A 20,717-nucleotide genomic window follows, 5' to 3' on the forward strand; every position below is an offset into this window, starting at 1 on the left:
TGAAGAATTTTAAATTTGAAGGTATAGGAATCGGAATAGCAGAGTTCGTCTTGCAGAAACCAGGCATGCACAGAGTGACAGAAAGACTCGTTCTCTCCCCTGGACATCCTATAATTCCAGCCATTGTCGGACCTAGAATCAATCACTGCACATAGTCGGTGATGGACGAATGGGGCTGAGTCATGTTCGGACAGGCACAGGAGATCAAGTGAAGATTGCAGATCTCTGCCCCCACCCCCCTTTCAAGCAGCTAGTTCCAGACTCCCACCACCCTCTGGGTGAAAGGTTTTCCCTCCCATCCCCTCTAAACCTCCTGCCCCTCACCTTAAATCTCTGCCCCCTGGTCATTGACCCCTCCCCCACGGGGAAAGGTTGCTTCCTGTCTACTCTATCTGTGCCCCTCATAATTTTATACATCTCAATCCTGTCCCCCCTCAGTCCCCTCTGCTCCAAGGAAAACAATCCCAGTCAATCCAATCTCTCTTCATAACTAACACTCTCCAGCCCAGGCAACATCCTGGTAAATCTCCTCTGCTCCCTTTCTGCAATTCTGGCCATTCCTGATTTTAATCATTCCCCATTGCTGTAACCTCTTCCCGAATCTACACCCCTCCCTATCTCTGTAACCTCCACAGTCCCTACACCCCTCCCTATCTCTGTAACCTCCTCCAGACTCTACACCCCTCCCTATCTCTGTAACCTCCACCATCCCCTGCAGCCCCCTCCCTATCTCTGTAACCTCCTCCAGCCCCTACACCCCTCCCTATCTCTGTAACCTCCTCCAGACTCTACACCCCTCCCTATCTCTGTAACCTCCTCCAGCCCCTACACCCCTCCCTATCTCTGTAACCTCCACCATCCCCTGCAGCCCCCTCCCTATCTCTGTAACCTCCACCATCCCCTGCAGCCCTTTCTATATCCGAGATCTATGACCTTCTCCAATTCTGGCCATTCCTGATTTTAATCATTCCACAAGTGATGTCATAGAGTCATCAAATCATACAGCGCAGAAAAGGCCCTTAGGCCCATCACGTCTGTGCCGGTCAAAAACAAACACCTCACTATTCTAATCCCATTTCCCAGCACTTGGCCCATAGCCGTGTCTGCCCTGGGATCCCTCATCTAAATACTTCTTCAATGTTATGAGGGTCTATGCCCCCACCCCCCTTTCAAGCAGCTAGTTCCAGACTCCCACCACCCTCTGGGTGAAAGGTTTCCCCTCCCATCCCCTCTAAACCTCCTGCCCCTCACCTTAAATCTCTGCCCCCTGGTCATTGACCCCTCCCCCACGGGGAAAGGTTGCTTCCTGTCTACTCTATCCAGGCCCCTCATAATTTTATACATCTCAATCCTGTCCCCCCTCAGTCCCCTCTGCTCCAAGGAAAACAATCCCAGTCAATCCAATCTCTCTTCATAACTAACACTCTCCAGCCCAGGCAACATCCTGGTAAATCTCCTCTGCTCCCTTTCCAGTGGCTATCACATCCCTCCTATAATGTGGATTCCAGAACTGCCCACAATACTCTAGCTGGGGTCTAACCAACATTTTATACAGTCCCAGCATAACCTCCCTGCTCTTAAACTATATGCCTCGGCGAATAAAGGCAAGTATACCATCTGCCTACTTAACCACTGTACCCGCCTGCTCTGCTACCTTAAGGGACGGGTGTACATGTACACCAAGTTCCCTCTGATCCTCAGTGCTTCCCAGGGTCCTGCTGTTTATCCTGTATTCCCTTGCCTTGTTTGTCCTGCATCACCTCACACTTATCCACTGATCAGCCCATCTAAATCATCCTGTAATCAAAGTCTATCCTCCTCACTATTTACCACCCCACCAATTTTCATATCATCCGCAAACTTACTGATCAACCCTCCTACATTCACATCTAAATCATTTATATAAAGCACTGGTATCTGGGCCATTAGCTGTCTGTGTAATAAGATCTGGAAATTCCCCCCCCCTCTCTCTGTCCTTCAGACGCTGCTTCAAACCAACATCTTTCACCCAAGCTGTTGGTCATTGTCACCTTATGGGCCATGGTGTCAAATTATGATAATAGCTCTTGTGAAACACACAGATTATTTTTAAAACCAATTTTAAAGTGTAAATTGTTGTTGTAAACTGTAGCGACGATAAAAGAGCTCCTTCATCTGACATTCTGCCATTCCTGTTATGTTTCAGATGAAATTCCACCCACCACCAGGGAAGCTGAGGTGACCTTGACAGGCGTAGCACAGTCGGTGAGAGTGATGGCAGAGCGATCGACACATTCATTATCTATAAATCCCAGGGAAACTGCAGCAACGCTGGACGTGGAAGGGTTAACAGGCCGATGCAGTGATCCAGCTATCGTAGTCGGCAAGAGGGGGGAAGGGGCAATGGAGATTACTGAGAGTGAAGACACTGCCTGCGCCCCTCTGAAGGAAGATCCAGTGAGTGAGAGCTTGGAACGGCCTCCCTCTGCTCCCAGCGGTGTCAAGGCTGCAGAGAAAGAGGAAGGTCTTTTGGACTGGCCAACGTCAATACATCTCGAAACCGAGGAAGGAAACTTCTCTGAAGCAAAGGACGGAACGCTGAAAGATGAGAATGCATCAGAGGGAGATAGAACACAAACCAAAGATGTTGGAGACGCAGAGGATTCAAGATCAGCAGATCAAAATTTGGCTCCACAAGCCTGCACGGGAGAAACTCCCACAGGAAGGGATCCTGAAAACTCTGAGGTGCACACGCAAATAGGAGACAATGTGGAAGGACAGGGTGTACCAGACAAGAAGAGGAGTGTGTCAGCAGTGAGTACAATCCCGTCGGAATCTCACCCGCTGAGTTTGGAAGTGTCTGGGGCAGGCCCTGATATGGAGGAAAGGGCATATGTAGGTTGTGAGATGGCTGGAAATGTACAATCGGCCACCTCGGTGCGGAGCCCCATACTGAACATCAGAGGAAAGGGGAAGGTGGAACCCGCTCTCAAACAAGAGAGTTTTGTGATGAAGGATGAACAGGAAGAGTTGAGTCAATGGACGCACTCTTCCAATGATTTAGCAACTGTTGAGGATGGAACAGTAGCATCTATGACATTAACAGGATTCAAACTTGAAGAATTGGATGGGAAAATGCCAAACTATCCCTTTATTCCAGGACTGGGAACTGGAGAACGGGAGATAACTGAGATTGACCAGACCACAATTCTCAAAACAAAAATGAAAAACATTCCAGATGTGGAGAATGAAACCTTCAAAAGAGTGGAATCCGAGGAGCAGTGGAATGATGTGGACATGGAAACTCTGGGATGGAGTGCTACAGATATTGGAAAGGTTCAGGAAGCACAAATTAGGAAATTCACTGAGGAATCATTATCAAAAAGTCAGGAGCATCAGTGTGAATCAATAGTTGAGAACTATGAAGATCTGGAAGAAGCTTCTAAGATCGGAATATTGTTACTGGACTCTCTCAGTGTCAACTTTAACCCAGTTGGGAATGAACCAATGGGCAAAGGTTTAGAGACTGGTGATGACAAAGAGAATCTAAGCATGGGCTTGTTACCAATTGGAAGCTACCAGGTTATCAACAGAAGTAATCCAGACCTGATGGTTTCTGATCTAAAACTGATCCCTTATGAAGTTGAAGATAGTATAAGCACTGTGGATTCATTGGAAGAATTAATAGATGATCTGGAGATTGAAGAAGAGTTTGAAGTAGAAGAAGAGACAGATTCTAAGTCAAATTCCAAATCTTCAAGAATGGAGATGGGACGTAGTGATGGAGATGTTCAAGTCATGGAGCTGGAGTCTCAGATTGTTGGGTTAGAAATTCCAGTTCTTGATATTCTGACAAGTGAGCAAACAGGTCAGACTGCGATGAACTCGGAAGCTGCAGCGGGAACAGACGCAGAAGTAGAATTAGAAGCGGCTGGGATAGAATCTCAAACTGAAGAGGACACGGCAGCTCCTGCGAGTGGGTCTGAGAATCGCAACGTGGGAATAATGCAACCTGGTTCAGGAGGAAATGCTGCCGAGGAGGAGTTGAGGTGTCTGTTGATGGAGGCTGGAGGAAGTGAAGGAACTCCCGGTGAAAGGGAGGGAGCTCCACAAACGCAGGAGACGGGGGCAGATTTTGTGACCCGCAGAGAAATCTGCTCCCGAATTGACCAAAGAGAAAGTCAAACAGCTTCCGGCCAACAGACAGCAAACGGAGTGGAAATGAAGAAGGATTTCGAAGCTTTGGCAGAAGATGCCAAAACCCGCTCAATCACCGAGATCAAGCAGGAAGATGAGGAAGGTGTGAAATTCCAAAATGAAGAGGCAGTTTCAGCAGTTAGATCTGAAACCCACCCTCTACAGCAGCTGATGGGCCATCAGGAGCTACTAGGGGGAGAGGTAATGGGCTCAGAAAACCAGGGAACAGAAGCCAGCTCAAAGCAAGAAAATGAAATTGAAAAACCAGCGGGACATTTGGCACCGGCCGTTATAGCATTGATGGAAGCTGCTGGAGGTGATCCCAAGGCAACGCGAGGATTCAGTGAATTGGAGTCCGAGGATTGCGCAAAGAATCCCGAGGCTTGGAGACACAGAGAGGAAGAACCTAAAGCAGAGGAAGCTGGATGTGAACCTGGAGCAGAGGAAGCTGTGTGTGAACCTGGAGCAGAGGAGGCTGGATGTGAACCTGGAGCAGAGGAAGCTGTGTGTGAACCTGGAGCAGAGGAAGCTGTGTGTGAACCTGGAGCAGAGGAAGCTGGATGTGAACCTGGAGCAGAGGAGGCTGGATGTGAACCTGGAGCAGAGGAAGCTGTGTGTGAACCTGGAGCAGAGGAAGCTGTATGTGGACCTGGAGCAGAGGAAGCTGGATGTGAACCTGGAGCAGAGGAAGCTGTGTGTGAACCTGGAGCAGAGGAAGCTGGATGTGAACCTGGAGCAGAGGAAGCTGGATGTGAACCTGGAGCAGAGGAAGCTGTGTGTGAACCTGGAGCAGAGGAAGCTGTGTGTGAACCTGCAGCAGAGGAAGCTGGATGTGAACCTGGAGCAGAGGAGGCTGGATGTGAACCTGGAGCAGAGGAGGCTGGATGTGAACCTGGAGCAGAGGAGGCTGTGTGTGAACCTGGAGCAGAGAAGGCTGGATGTGAACCTGGAGCAGAGGAAGCTGTGTGTGAACCTGGAGCAGAGGAAGCTGTGTGTGAACCTGGAGCAGAGGAAGCTGTGTATGAACCTGGAGCAGAGGAAGCTGTGTGTGAACCGGGAGCAGAGGACATTGATAATGTGCTATCAGCGGAACCGGGAGCAGGAACTGAAGTAGAGGGAGTTGGAGAAAGGTCAGTGGAGGCAACAGCACTCAAACGGGACAGGGGATTAGTCGAAACACAGGACCGGGATTTGGGGGTAGAAACACAGGACAGAAAAACAGTAGCAGAAACACAGGACAGAGAGATTGTGTCAGAAACACAGGACAGAGAGATTGTGTTAGAATCACAGGGGCAGGAAACAGCATCAGAAATGTGGGACTGGGAATTAATATCAGAAACACAGGACTGGGTATTTGTATCAAAAGCACAGATCAGTGAAACAGTTTCAGAATTTCAAGATCAGGAAACAGCATCAGAAACGCAGGGCCAAGGAACAGATTCAGAAAAAGAGCATCTGGAAACAGTGTTCGAAACACAGCACCCAGAAACTGTGTCAGAAACAAAGGACCTAGATCCTGTGTCAGAAACACAGGACCTAGATCCTGTGTCAGAAACACAGGACCTAGATCCTGTGTCAGAAACAAAGGACCTAGATCCTGTGTCAGAAACAAAGGACCTCAAAACTGTGTCAGAAACACAGGACCTAGAAACTGCGTCAGAAACACAGGACCTAGAAACTGCGTCAGAAACACAGGACCTAGAAACTGTGTCAGAAACACAGGACCTCAAAACTGTGTCAGAAACACAGGACCTAGAAACTGCGTCAGAAACACAGGACCTAGAAACTGTGTCAGAAACACAGGACCTCAAAACTGTGTCAGAAACACAGGACCTAGAAACTGTGTCAGAAACAAAGGACCTAGAAACTGCGTCAGAAACACAGGACCTAGAAACTGTGTCAGAAACACAGGACCTCAAAACTGTGTCAGAAACACAGGACCTAGAAACTGCGTCAGAAACACAGGACCTAGAAACTGTGTCAGAAACACAGGACCTCAAAACTGTGTCAGAAACACAGGACCTAGAAACTGTGCCAGAAATACAGGTCTCAAAAACAGTGTCAGAAATACAGGACTCAGGAGCACTGTCAGAAACACAAGACTTGGGAGCAGTGTCAAAAACACAGCACTCCAGAGCAGAGTCACAAACACAGGACTCAGAAGCAATGTTAGAAACACAGGACAGGAAAAACATGTTAGAAACACAAGAGAGGGAAACAGTGTCAGAAACCCAAGATTCAGAAATAATGTCAGAAACACATATCTCAAAAACAGTGTCAGAAACATACGTCCCAGAAATACTGTCACAAACACAGGACCCGGCAATAGTGTCAGAAAGACAGGTGAGGGAAACAGTGTCAGAAACGCGGGGCCTACAAACAGAGTCAGAAACACAGGTATCAGATATACTTTCAGAAACACAGGAGAGGGAAATAGTGTCAAAAACACAACACCCAGAAACAGTGTCAGAAACACAAAACCAGGCAACAGTCTGGAAAATGGAGGCCCAGGGAATAATGCCAGAAACAGAAGAACATGGTACAGATTCAGAAACACAGCATTTGGAAACCGTCACAGAAACACAAGACAGAATAGTGAAGTTAGGAACTTACATTTTGGAAACGGTGTCAGAAACACAGGACCCAGAGACTGTGCCCAAAATATTGGGCCCGGAGACAGTATCCAATACACAAGACCTAGAAACAGTGTTAGAAACACAAGACATAGAAACAGTGTCAGAAACACAGGACATAGAAATAGTGTCAGAAACACAAGACCAAGAAACAGTGTCAGAAACACAAGACCTAGAAACACTGTCAGAAACACAAGACCTAGAAACAGTATCAGAAACACAAGACCGAGAAACTGTGTCAGAAACTCAACACCTAGAAAGAGTGCCAGAAACACAAGACATAGAAAAAGTGTCTGAAACACAAGATCTAGAAACAGTGTCTGAAACACAAGACCTAGAAACAGTGTCTGAAACACAAGACCTAGAAACAGTGTCTGAAACACAAGACCTAGAAACAGTGTCTGAAACACAAGACCTAGAAACAGTGTCTGAAACGCAAGACCTGCAAACAATGTCAGAAACACAAGAACTGCAAACAGTTTCAGAAACACAGGACAGGGAAACAGTGTCAGAAACTTTTGAGACAGAAACAGTGTCAGAAACTTTTGAGACAGAAACAGTGTCAGAAACACAAGATCAGGAAACAGTCACAAAAACACAGGTACCAGAAACAATGTCCAAAACACAGGACAGGGAATCAGCGGTAGAAACACAAGACAGAAAAGTGATGTTAGAAGCATACATTTTGGAAACAGTATCAGAAACACAGGACCTAGAAACAGTGTCAGAAACACAAGACCTAGAAACAGTGCCTGAAATGCAAGACTTGAAAACAGTGTCAGAAACACAAGACCTGGAGACAATGTCCCAAATACTGGGCCTGGAAACAGTGTCAGACACACTGGGCCTGGAAACAGTGTCAGACACACTGGGCCCGGAAACAGTGTCAGACACACAAGACCTAGAAACAGTGTCAGACACACTGGGCCTGGAAACAGTGTCAGAAACACTAGACCTAGAAACAGTGCCTGAAACAGAAGTCCTGCAAACAGTGTCAGAAACACAGGTACCAGGTATAACTTCAGAAACACAAGTCAGGGAAACAGTGTCAGAAACATTTGAGACAGAAACAGTATCAGAAACACCATACCAGGAAACAGTCTGGAAAATAGAGGACCAGGGAACAATGCCAGAAACAGAAGAACAAGGTACAGATTCAGAAACACAGCATTTGGAAACACTACAAGAAACACAGAACCAGGAAGCAGTCACAAAAACACAGGTACCAGAAACAATGTCCAAAACACTGGACAGGGACTCAGCGGTAGAAACACAAGGCAGAAAAGAGATGTTAGAAACATACATTTTGGAAACAGTGTCAGAAACACAGGATGCAGAAGCAATATCCAAAACACAGGACATGGAAGCAGTACCCAAAATACTGGACCCAAAGGCAGTGTCCAAAACTGTGGACCCGGCGACAGTATCCAAAATACAAGGCCCAGAAACAGTGTCTGAAGCACAAGACCTAGAAACAGCATCAGAAACACGAGACCTAGAAACAGCATCAGAAACACAAGACCTAGAAACAGTGTCAGAAACGCAAGACGTGCAAACAATGTCAGAAACACAAGAACTGCAAACAGTTTCAGAAACACAGGTGCCCGGTATAATTTCAGAAACACAGGACAGGGAAACAGTGTCAGAAACTTTTGAGACAGAAACAGTGTCAGAAACACAAGACCAGGAAACAGTCACAAAAACACAGGTACCAGAGACAATGTCCAAAACACAGGACAGGGAATCAGTGGTAGAAACACAAGACAGAAAAGTGATGTTAGAAGCATACATTTTGGAAACAGTGTCAGAAACAGAAGACCTAGAAACAGTGTCAGAAACAGAAGACCTAGAAACAGTGTCAGAAACACTAGACCAAGAAACAGTGTCTGAAACACAAGACCTAGAAACAGTGCCTGGAATACAAGACTTGAAAACAGTGTCAGAAACACAGGACCTGGAGACAATGTCCCAAATACTGGACCCGGAGACAGTATCCAAAACACATGACCTAGAAACAGCATTAGAAACACAAAACCTAGATACAGTGTCAGAAACACAAGACCTAGAAACAGTGTCAGAAACACAAGACCTAGAAACAGTGCCTGAAACACAATACCTGCAAACAGTGTCTGAAACACTAGACCTAGAATCAGTGCCTGAAACACAATACCTGCAAACAGTGTCTGAAACACTAGACCTAGAAACAGTGCCTGAAACACAAGACCAGCAAACAGTTTCAGAAACACAAGACCTAGAAACAGTGTACAAGGTACATTTGGAAACACTACAAGAAACACAGAACCAGGAAGCAGTCGCAAAAACACAGGTACCAGAAACAATGTCCAAAACACTGGACAGGGACTCAGCGGTAGAAACACAAGGCAGAAAAGAGATGTTAGAAACATACATTTTGGAAACAGTGTCAGAAACACAGGATTCAGAAGCAGTATCCAAAACACAGGACATGGAAGCAGTACCCAAAATACTGGACCCAGAGACAGTGTCCAAAACTGTGCACCCGGCGACAGTATCCAAAAAACAAGGCCCAGAAACAGTGTCTGAAGCACAAGACCTAGAAACAGTGTCAGAAACACGTGACCTAGAAACAGCATCAGAAACACGAGACCTAGAATCAGTGTCAGAAACACGAGACCTAGAAACAGTGTCAGAAACACAAGACCTACAAACAGTGTCAGAAACGCAAGACCTACAAACAGTGTCAGAAACTGAAGACCTAGAAACAGTGTCAGAAACACAAAGCCCAGAAACAGTGTCTGAAGCACAAGACCGACAAACAGTGTCAGAAACACGTGACCTAGAATCAGTGTCAGAAACACGTGACCTAGAAACAGCATCAGAAACACGAGACCTAGAATCAGTGTCAGAAACACGAGACCTAGAAACAGTGTCAGAAACACGAGACCTACAAACAGCATCAGAAACACGAGACCTAGAATCAGTGTCAGAAACACGAGACCTACAAACAGCATCAGAAACACGAGACCTAGAAACAGTGTCAGAAACTGAAGACCTAGAAACAGTGTCAGAAACACAAAGCCCAGAAACAGTGTCAGAAGCACAAGACCGACAAACAGTGTCAGAAACACGTGACCTAGAATCAGTGTCAGAAACACGAGACCTACAAACAGTGTCAGAAACACAAGACCTACAAAAAGTGTCAGAAACACAAGATCTACAAACAGTGTCAGAAACACAAAGCCCAGAAACAGTGTCTGAAGCACAAGACCGACAAACAGTGTCAGAAACACAAGACCGACAAACAGTGTCAGAAGCGCAAGATCTACAAGCAGTGTCAGAAACACAAGACAGAGAAACTGTGCCTGAAATACAGGACTCAGAAATAATTTCAGAAGTGGATATCACAGGAACAGTGACAGAAATAAACACCTCAGAAATATTGTCAAAAACACAAAACCCAGCAACGGTGTCAGAAATACAGGCGAGGGAAACAGTGTCAGAAACACAGGATCCACAAACAGATTCAGAAACACAGGTACCAGGGATAGTGTCAGAAACACGCAACCTGGAAAGAGTGTCAGAAACACAGGAACCAGCGACAGTATCAGAAACAAATGACCCAGAAACAGTGTCAGAAAAACAGTACAGGGACAGAGCGTCAGACACACTGGGCCCGGAAACAGTGTCAGGAACACTGGGCCCGGAAACAGTGTTAGACACACTGGGCCCTGAAACAGTGTCAGACACACTGGGCCCTGAAACAGTGTCAGACACACTGGGCTCGGAAACAGTGTCAGACACACTGGGCCTGGAAACAGTGTCAGACACACTGGGCCCGGAAACAGTGTCAGACACAATGGGCCCGGAAACAGTGTCAGGAACTCTGGGCCCGGAAACAGTGTCAGACACAATGGGCCCGGAAACAGTGTCAGACACACTGGGCCTGGAAACAGTGTCAGACACACTGGGCCCTGAAACAGTGTCAGACACACTGGGCCCGGAAACAGTGTCAGAAACACTGGGCCTGGAAACAGTGTCAGACACACTGGGCCCGGAAACAGTGTCAGAAACACTGGGCCCGGAAACAGTGTCAGAAACAATGGGCCTGGAAACAGTGTCAGGAACACTGGGCCCTGAAACAGTGTCAGAAACACTGGGCCTAGAAACTGTGTCAGAAACACAGGGACTGGAAACAGTGTCAGAAACACTGGGCCCGGAAACAGTGTCAGAAACAATGGGCCTGGAAACAGTGTCAGGAACACTGGGCCCGGAAACAGTGTCAGGAACACTGGGCCTGGAAACAGTGTCAGAAACACTGGGCCTGGAAACAGTGTCAGACACACTGGGCCTGGAAACAGTGTCAGAAACAATGGGCCTGGAAACAGTGTCAGACACACTGGGCCTGGAAACAGTGTCAGATACACTGGGCCTGGAAACAGTGTCAGACACACTGTGCCCAGAAACAGTGTCAGACACACTGGGCCTAGAAACTGTGTCAGAAACACAGGGACTGGAAACAGTGTCAGACACACTGGGACTGGAAACGGTGTCAGACACACTGGGCCTGGAAACAGTGTCAGACACACTGGGCCCGGAAACAGTGTCAGAAACACAGGGCCCGGAAACAGTGTCAGACACACTGGGCCTGGAAACAGTGTCAGACACACTGGGCCTGGAAACAGTGTCAGAAACAATGGGCCTGGAAACAGTGTCAGACACACTGGGCCCTGAAACAGTGTCAGAAACACTGGGCCTAGAAACTGTGTCAGAAACACAGGGCCTGGAAACAGTGTCAGACACACTGGGACTGGAAACGGTGTCAGACACACTGGGCCCGGAAACAGTGTCAGACACACTGGGCCTGGAAACAGTGTCAGACACACTGGGCCCGGAAACAGTGTCAGACACACTGGGCCTGGAAACAGTGTCAGACACACTGGGCCTGGAAACAGTGTCAGACACACTGGGCCCGGAAACAGTGTCAGACACACTGGGCCTGGAAACAGTGTCAGAAACACTGGGCCCGGAAACAGTGTCAGACACACTGGGCCCGGAAACAGTGTCAGACACACTGGGCCTGGAAAGAGTTTCAGAAATACTGGACCTGGAAACAGTGTCAGGAACACTGGGCCCTGAAACAGTGTCAGACACACTGGACCCGGAAACAGTGTCAGACACACTGGGCCTGGAAACAGTGTCAAACACACTGGGCCCGGAAACAGTGTCCGACACACTGGGCCGGGAAACAGTGTCAGACACACTGGGCCTGGAAACAGTTTCAGAAATACTGGGCCTGGAAACATTGTCAGACACACTGGGCCTGGAAACAGTGTCAGGAACACTGGGCCCGGAAACAGTGTCAGACACACTGGGCCTGGAAACAGTGTCAGACACACTGGGCCCGGAGACAGTGTTCGAAACACTGGGACCGGAAACAGTGTCAGACACACTGAGCCTGGAAACAGTGTCAGGAACACTGGGCCTGGAAACAGTGTCAGACACACTGGGCCTGGAAACAGTGTCAGGCACACTGGGCCCGGAAACAGTGTCAGACACACTGGGCCTGGAAACAGTGTCAGACACACTGGGCCTGGAAACAGTTTCAGAAACACTGGGCCCGGAAACAGTGTCAGACACACTGGGCCTGGAAACAGTTTCAGAAACACTGGGCCTGGAAACAGTGTCAGACACACTGGGCCCGGAAACAGTGTCAGACACAGTGGGCCTGGAAACAGTGTCAGACACACTGGGCCCGGAAACAGTGTCAGACACACTGGGCCCGGAAACAGTGTCAGACACACTGGGCCTGGAAACAGTGTCAGACACACTGGGCCCTGAAACAGTGTCAGACACACTGGGCCTGGAAACAGTGTCAGACACACTGGGCCTGGAAACAGTGTCAGACACACTGGGCCCGGAAACAGTGTCAGAAACACTGGGACCGGAAACAGTGTCAGACACACTGGGCCTTGAAACAGTGTCAGACACACTGGGCCTGGAAACAGTGTCCGACACACTGGGCCTGGAAACAGTTTCAGAAATACTGGGCCTGGAAACATTGTCAGACACACTGGGCCTGGAAACAGTGTCAGACACACTGGGCCTGGAACCAGTTTCAGAAATACTGGGCCTGGAAACATTGTCAGACACACTGGGCCCGGAAACAGTGTCAGACACACTGGGCCTGGAAACAGTGTCAGACACACTAGGCCTGGAAACTGTGTCAGACACACTGGGCCTGGAAACAGTGTCAGACACACTGGGCCTGGAAACAGTGTCAGACACACTGGGCCTGGAACCAGTTTCAGAAATACTGGGCCTGGAAACATTGTCAGACACACTGGGCCCGGAGACAGTGTTCGAAACACTGGGCCTGGAAACAGTGTCAGACACACTGGGCCCAGAAACAGTGTCAGACACACTGGGCCTGGAAACAGTGTCAGACACACTGGGCCCGGAAACAGTGTCAGACACACTGGGCCTGGAAACAGTGTCAGAAACACTGGGCCTGGAAACAGTGTCAGAAACACTGGGCCCAGAAACAGTGTCAGACACACTGGGCCTGGAAACAGTGTCCGACACACTGGGCCGGGAAACAGTGTCAGACACACTGGGCCTGGAAACAGTGTCAGACACACTGGGCCTGGAAACAGTGTCAGAAACACTGGGCCTGGAAACAGTGTCAGAAACACTGGGCCCAGAAACAGTGTCAGACACACTGGGCCTGGAAACAGTGTCCGACACACTGGGCCGGGAAACAGTGTCAGACACACTGGGCCTGGAAACAGTGTCAGACACACTGGGCCTGGAAACAGTGTCCGACACACTGGGCCGGGAAACAGTGTCAGACACACTGGGCCTGGAAACAGTTTCAGAAATACTGGACCTGGAAACAGTGTCAGACACACTGGGCCTGGAAACAGTGTCAGGAACACTGGGCCTGGAAACAGTGTCAGACACACTGGGCCTGGAAACAGTGTCAGAAACACTGGGTCTGGAAACAGTGTCAAACACACTGGGCCTGGAAACAGTTTCAGAAATACTGGGCATGGAAACATTGTCAGACACACTGGGCCTGGAAACAGTGTCAGACACACTGGGCCCGGAACCAGTGTCAGAAACACTGGGCCTGGAAACAGTGTCAGACACACTGGGCCTGGAAACAGTGTCAGACACACTGGGCCCGGAAACAGTGTCAGAAATACTGGGCCTGGAAACATTGTTAGACACACTGGGCCTGGAAACAGTGTCAGAAACACTGGGCCCGGAAACAGTGTCAGACACACTGGGCCTGGAAACAGTGTCAGGCACACTGGGCCTGGAAACAGTGTCAGACACACTGGGCCCGGAAACAGTTTCAGAAATACTGGGCCTGGAAACATTGTCAGACACACTGGGCCTGGAAACAGTGTCAGACACACTGGGCCCGGAGACAGTGTTCGAAACACTGGGCCTGGAAACAGTGTCAGACACGCTGGGCCTTGAAACAGTGTCAGACACACTGGGCCTGGAAACAGTGTCAGACACACTGGGCCTGGAAACAGTGTCAGACACACTGGGCCCGGAAACAGTGTCAGACACACTGGGCCTGGAAACAGTGTCAGACACACTGGGCCCGGAAACAGTGTCAGACACACTGGGCCTGGAAACAGTTTCAGAAATACTGGGCCTGGAAACAGTGTCAGACACACTGGGCCTGGAAACAGTGTCAGACACACTGGGCCTGGAAACAGTGTCAGAAACACTGGGCCTGGAAACATTGTCAGACACACTGGGCCTGGAAACAATGTCAGCCACGCTGGGCCCGGAAACAGTGTCAGAAACACTGGGCCTGGAAACAGTGTCAGACACACTGGGCCTGGAAACAGTGTCAGGCACACTGGGCCTGGAAACAGTTTCAGAAATACTGGGCCTGGAAACAATTTCAGAAATACTGGGCCTGGAAACATTGTTAGACACAATGGGCCTGGAAACAGTGTCAGACACACTGGGCCCGGAAACAGTGTCAGACACACTGGGCATTGAAACAGTGTCAGACACACTGGACCTGGAAACAGTTTCAGAAATACTGGGCCTGGAAACAGTGTCAGACACACTGGGCCCTGAAACAGTGTCAGACACACTGGGCCTGGAAACAGTGTCAGACACACTGGGCCTGGAAACAGTGTCAGACACACTGGGCCTGGAAACAGTGTCAGAAACACTGGGCCCGGAAACAGTGTCAGACACACTGGGCCTGGAAACAGTTTCAGAAATACTGGGCCTGGAAACATTGTCAGACACACTGGACCTGGAAACAGTGTCAGACATACTGGGCCTAGAATCAGTGTCAGACACACTGGGCCCGGAGACAGTGTTCGAAACACTGGGCCTGGAAACAGTGTCAGACACACTGGGCCCGGAAACAGTGTCAGACACACTGGGCCTGGAAACAGTGTCAGACACACTGGGCCCGGAAACAGTGTCAGACACACTGGGCCTGGAAACAGTGTCAGACACACTGGGCCTGGAAACAGTGTCAGACACACTGGGCCCTGAAACAGTGTCAGGAACACTGGGCCTGGAAACCGTGTCAGAAACACGGGGTTCGGAAACAGTGTCAGACACACTGGGCCTGGAAACAGTGTCAGAAACACTGGGTTCGGAAACAGTGCCAGACACACTGGGCCTGGAATCAGCGTTAGGAACACTGGGCCTGGAAACAGTGTCAGACACACTGGGCCTGGAAACAGTGTCAGGAACACTGGGCCCTGAAACAGTGTCAGATACACTGGGCCTGGAAACAGTTTCAGAAATACTGGACCTGGAAACATTGTCAGACACACTGGGCCTGGAAACAGTGTCAGACACACTGGGCCTGGAAACATTGTCAGACACACTGGGCCTGGAAACAGTGTCAGACACACTGGGCCCGGAAACAGTGTCAGACACACTGGGCCTGGAAACAGTGTCAGACACACTGGGCCCGGAAACAGTGTCAGACACACTGGGCCTGGAACCAGTGTCAGACACACTGGGCCAGGAAACAGTGACAGACACACTGGGCCAGGAAACAGTGTCAGACACACTGGGCCTGGAAACCTTGTCAGACACACTGGGCCTGGAAACAGTGTCAGGAACACTTGGCCCGGAAACAGTGTCAGACACACTGGGCCTGGAAACAGTGTCAGACACACTGGGCCTGGAAACAGTGTCAGACACACTAGGCCTGGAAACAGTGTCAGACACACTGGGCCCTGAAACAGTGTCAGACACACTGGGCCCTGAAACAGTGTCAGACACACTGGGCCTGGAAACAGTGTCAGACACACTGGGCCCTGAAACAGTGTCAGACACACTGGGCCTGGAAACAGTGTCAGACACACTGGGCCCGGAAACAGTGTCAGACACACTGGGCCTGGAAACAGTGTCAGAAACACCTTGCCTGGAAACAGTGTCAGAAACACTGGGTTCGGAAACAGTGTCAGACACACTGGGCCTGGAAACGGTGTCAGAAACACTGGGCCTGGAAATGGTGTCAGACACACTGGGCCTGGAAACAGTGTCAGACACACTGGGCCCGGAAACAGTGTCAGACACACTGGGCCTGGAAACAGTGTCAGACACACTGGGCCCTGAAATAGTGTCAGACACACTGGGCCCTGAAACAGTGTCAGACACACTGGGCCCGGAAACAGTGTCAGACACACTGGGCCTGGGAACAGTGTCAGGAACACTGGGCCCGGAAACAGTGTCAGACACACTGGGCCTGGGAACAGTGTCAGGAACACTGGGCCTGGAAACATTGTCACACACACTGGGCCCAGAAACAGTGTCAGAAACACTGGGCCCGGAAACAGTGTCAGACACACTGGGCCAGGAAACACTGTCAGACACACTGGGCCTGGAAACAGTGTCAGACACACTGGGCCCAGAAACAGTGTCAGACACACTGGGCCCGGAAACAGTGTCAGACACACTGGGCCTGGAAACAGTGTCAGGAACACTGGGCCTGGAAACAGTGTCAGACACACTGGGCCTGGAAACAGTGTCAGACACACTGGGCCCGGAAACAGTGTCAGGAACACTGGGCCCGGAAACAGTGTCAGGAACACTGGGCCTGGAAACAGTGTCAGGAACACTGGGCCTGGAAACTGTGTCAGACACACTGGGCCCGGAAACAGTGTCAGACACACTGGGCCCGGAAACAGTGTCAGACACACTGGGCCTGGAAACAGTGTCAGAAACACTGGGCCTGGAAACAGTGTCAGAAACACTGGGCCCTGAAACAGTGTCAGACACACTGGGCCCGGAAACAGTGTCAGACACACTGGTACTGGAAACGGTGTCAGAAACACTGGGCCTGGAAATGGTGTCAGACACACTGGGCCTGGAAACAGTGTCAGACACACTGGGCCCGGAAACAGTGTCAGACACACTGGGCCTGGAAACAGTGTCAGACACACTGGGCCCTGAAATAGTGTCAGACACACTGGGCCCTGAAACAGTGTCAGACACACTGGGCCCGGAAACAGTGTCAGACACACTGGGCCTGGGAACAGTGTCAGGAACACTGGGCCCGGAAACAGTGTCAGACACACTGGGCCTGGGAACAGTGTCAGGAACACTGGGCCTGGAAACATTGTCACACACACTGGGCCCAGAAACAGTGTCAGAAACACTGGGCCCGGAAACAGTGTCAGACACACTGGGCCAGGAAACACTGTCAGACACACTGGGCCTGGAAACAGTGTCAGACACACTGGGCCCAGAAACAGTGTCAGACACACTGGGCCCGGAAACAGTGTCAGACACACTGGGCCTGGAAACAGTGTCAGGAACACTGGGCCTGGAAACAGTGTCAGACACACTGGGCCTGGAAACAGTGTCAGACACACTGGGCCCGGAAACAGTGTCAGACACACTGGGCCCGGAAACAGTGTCAGGAACACTGGGCCCGGAAACAGTGTCAGGAACACTGGGCCTGGAAACAGTGTCAGGAACACTGGGCCTGGAAACTGTGTCAGACACACTGGGCCCGGAAACAGTGTCAGACACACTGGGCCCGGAAACAGTGTCAGACACACTGGGCCTGGAAACAGTGTCAGACACACTGGGCCCGGAAACAGTGTCAGACACACTGGGCCCGGAAACAGTGTCAGACACACTGGGCCCGGAAACAGTGTCAGACACACTGGGCTCGGAAACAGTGTCAGACACACTGGGCCCGGAAACAGTTTCAGACACACTGGGCCCGGAAACATTGTCAGGAACTCTGGGCTTGGAAACAGTGTTCAAAACATTGGGCCCAGAAACAGTGTCAGATACACTGGGCCCGGGAGCAGTGTTCGAAACACTGGGCCCGGAAACAGTGTCAGACACACTGGGCCTGGAAACAGTGTCAGACACTCTGGGCCCGGAAACAGTGTCAGAAACACTGGGCCCTGAAACAGTGTCAGACACACTGGGCCCGGAAACAGTGTCAGAAACACTGGGCCTGGAAACAGTTTCAGAAATACTGGGCCTGGAAACAGTGTCAGACACACTGAGCCTGGAAACAGTGTCAGACACACTGGGCCCGGAAACAGTGTCAGACACACTGGGCCCTGAAACAGTGTCAGACACACTGGGCCTGGAAACAGTGTCAGGAACACTGGGCCCAGAAACAGTGTCAGACACACTGAGCCTGGAAACAGTGTCAGACACACTGAGCCTGGAAACAGTGTCAGGAACTCTGGGCTTGGAAACAGTGTCAGAAACACTGGGCCTGGAAACAGTGTCAGATACACTGGGCCTGGAAACAGTGTCAGAAACACTGTGCCCAGAAACAGTGTCAGAAACACTGTGCCCAGAAACAGTGTCAGATACACTGGGCCCGGGAGCAGTGTTCGAAACACTGGGCCTGGAAACAGTGTCAGACACACTGGGCCTGGAAACAGTGTTCGAAAGACTGGGCCTGGAAACAGTGTCAGGAACACTGGGCCTGGAAACAGTGTCAGGAACACTGGGCCTGGAAACAGTGTCAGGAACACTGGGCCTGGAAACAGTGTCAGGAACACTGGGCCTGGAAACAGTGTCAGACACACTGGGCCTGGAAACAGTGTCAGGCACACTGGGCCCAGAAACAGTGTCCGACACACTGGGCCTGGAAACAGTGTCGGACACACTGGGCCCGGAAACAGTGTCCGACACACTGGGCCTGGAAACCTTGTCAGGCACACTGGGCCCGGAAACAGTGTCAGACACACTGGGCCTGGAAACAGTGTCAGAAACACTGGGCCTGGAAACAGTGTCAGACACACTGGGCCTGGAAACAGTGTCCGACACACTGGGCCTGGAAACCTTGTCAGGCACACTGGGCCCGGAAACAGTGTCAGACACACTGGGCCTGGAAACAGTGTCAGAGACACTGGGCCTGGAAACAGTGTCAGAAACACTGGGCCTGGAAACAGTGTCAGACACACTGGGCCTGGAAACAGTGTCAGACACACTGGGCCTGGAAACAGTGTCAGACACACTGGGCCTGGAAACAGTGTCAGACACACTGGGCCTGGAAACAGTGTCAGACACACTGGACCCGGAAACAGTGTCAGACACACTGGGCCTGGAAACAGTGTCAGACACACTGGGCCCGGAAACAGTGTCAGAAACACTGGGCCTGGAAACAGTGTCAGAAACACTGGGCCCTGAAACAGTGTCAGAAACACTGGGCCTGGAAACAGTGTCAGACACACTGGGCCCGGAAACAGTGTCAGGAACACTGGGCCCTGAAACAGTGTCAGAAACACTGGGCCTGGAAACAGTGTCAGACACTCTGGGCCTGGAAACAGTGTCAGAAACACTGGGCCTGGAAACAGTGTCAGACACACTGGGCCTGGAAACAGTGTCAAACACACTGGGCCCGGAAACAGTGTCAGGAACACTGGGCCTGGAAACAGTGTCAGACACAGTGGGCCCGGAAACAGTGTCAGACACACTGGGCCCGGAAACAGTGTCAGACACACTGGGCCCGGAAACAGCGTTAGAAACACTGGGCCCGGAAACAGTGTCAGACACACTGGGCCCGGAAAAAGATTTGGAAACACAGCACCCAGATCCAGCGCTGGAAACAGAGGACAGGGAAACAGCAACAGAACCACAGGATATGGAAACACAGTCAGAAACACAGGACAGGGAAACAATGTCATATGCCCAGGACCTAGAAACAGTGTCAGGAACAGAGGACCCAGAAACAGTGTCAGAAACACAAGTCAGGGAAACAGTGTCGGAAACACAGATTCCTGAAACTCTCTCAATACTACAGGACGCAAAGATATGGTCAGAAACACAGGACCCAGAAAGAGTGTCAGAAACACAGAATAGGGAAACCGTGTTAGAAACACAGATCCTAGAAACACTGTCAAGCATACATAAGCCAGACACAATGACAAAAACACAAGACAGCAAAACAGTGTTAGAAATACAGGTCATGGAAACAGTGTTTGAAACACAGGATGGGGTGACCCTGTCAGAAATTAAGGACAGGCAAAAAGCGTCTGAAACACAGGACCTGTCGGAAACACAGGGTGGGGGAAAAGTGTCGGAAACACAGGACAGTGAAACCAGAATAAAGTTACAGGACCCAATAACAGTGGCAGAAACACAGGACAGGATTTTTTTGGCCGAAACACAGTACAAAGATCCTCGTCTAGAAACAAGACACACTGTGCCAGAAACACAGGACAAGGAGACAGTGGTAGAAACCGAGCACACACGTCTTGGGTCAGAAACAGAGTATGTGGAAACAATGGTAGAAACACAGAACAAGGTTACTGGGCCAGAAGCAGACGGCATACCAGAAGAGGAAAAATCATTGGTCAGAGAAACATTGGTCAAAATGCAGGACAAGGAGGCAGTGTTAGAAACACTCAACAGGAAACCTGGGATAGAAACACAGAACAGGAAGGCCGT

The 20,717-nt window shown here is 50.2% G+C and overlaps 1 protein-coding gene across 1 annotated transcript in view; it reads left to right on the plus strand.

The window, feature by feature from the left end:
- Nucleotides 1-20,143, plus strand: part of erich3 (glutamate-rich 3) — a 123,231-nt gene extending 103,088 nt beyond the window's left edge. Inside the window, exons 16-18 of the mRNA XM_038793412.1 lie at nucleotides 2,186-7,627; nucleotides 7,748-10,748; nucleotides 20,071-20,143. Coding sequence (XP_038649340.1) covers nucleotides 2,186-7,627; nucleotides 7,748-10,748; nucleotides 20,071-20,143 — 8,516 coding nt within the window. The remainder of the gene's footprint in view (nucleotides 1-2,185; nucleotides 7,628-7,747; nucleotides 10,749-20,070) is intronic.
- The last annotated feature ends 574 nt before the right edge of the window (nucleotides 20,144-20,717 follow it).

Source organism: Scyliorhinus canicula, chromosome 4 (assembly GCF_902713615.1).
Source record: "Scyliorhinus canicula chromosome 4, sScyCan1.1, whole genome shotgun sequence".
NCBI lineage: Eukaryota > Metazoa > Chordata > Chondrichthyes > Carcharhiniformes > Scyliorhinidae > Scyliorhinus > Scyliorhinus canicula.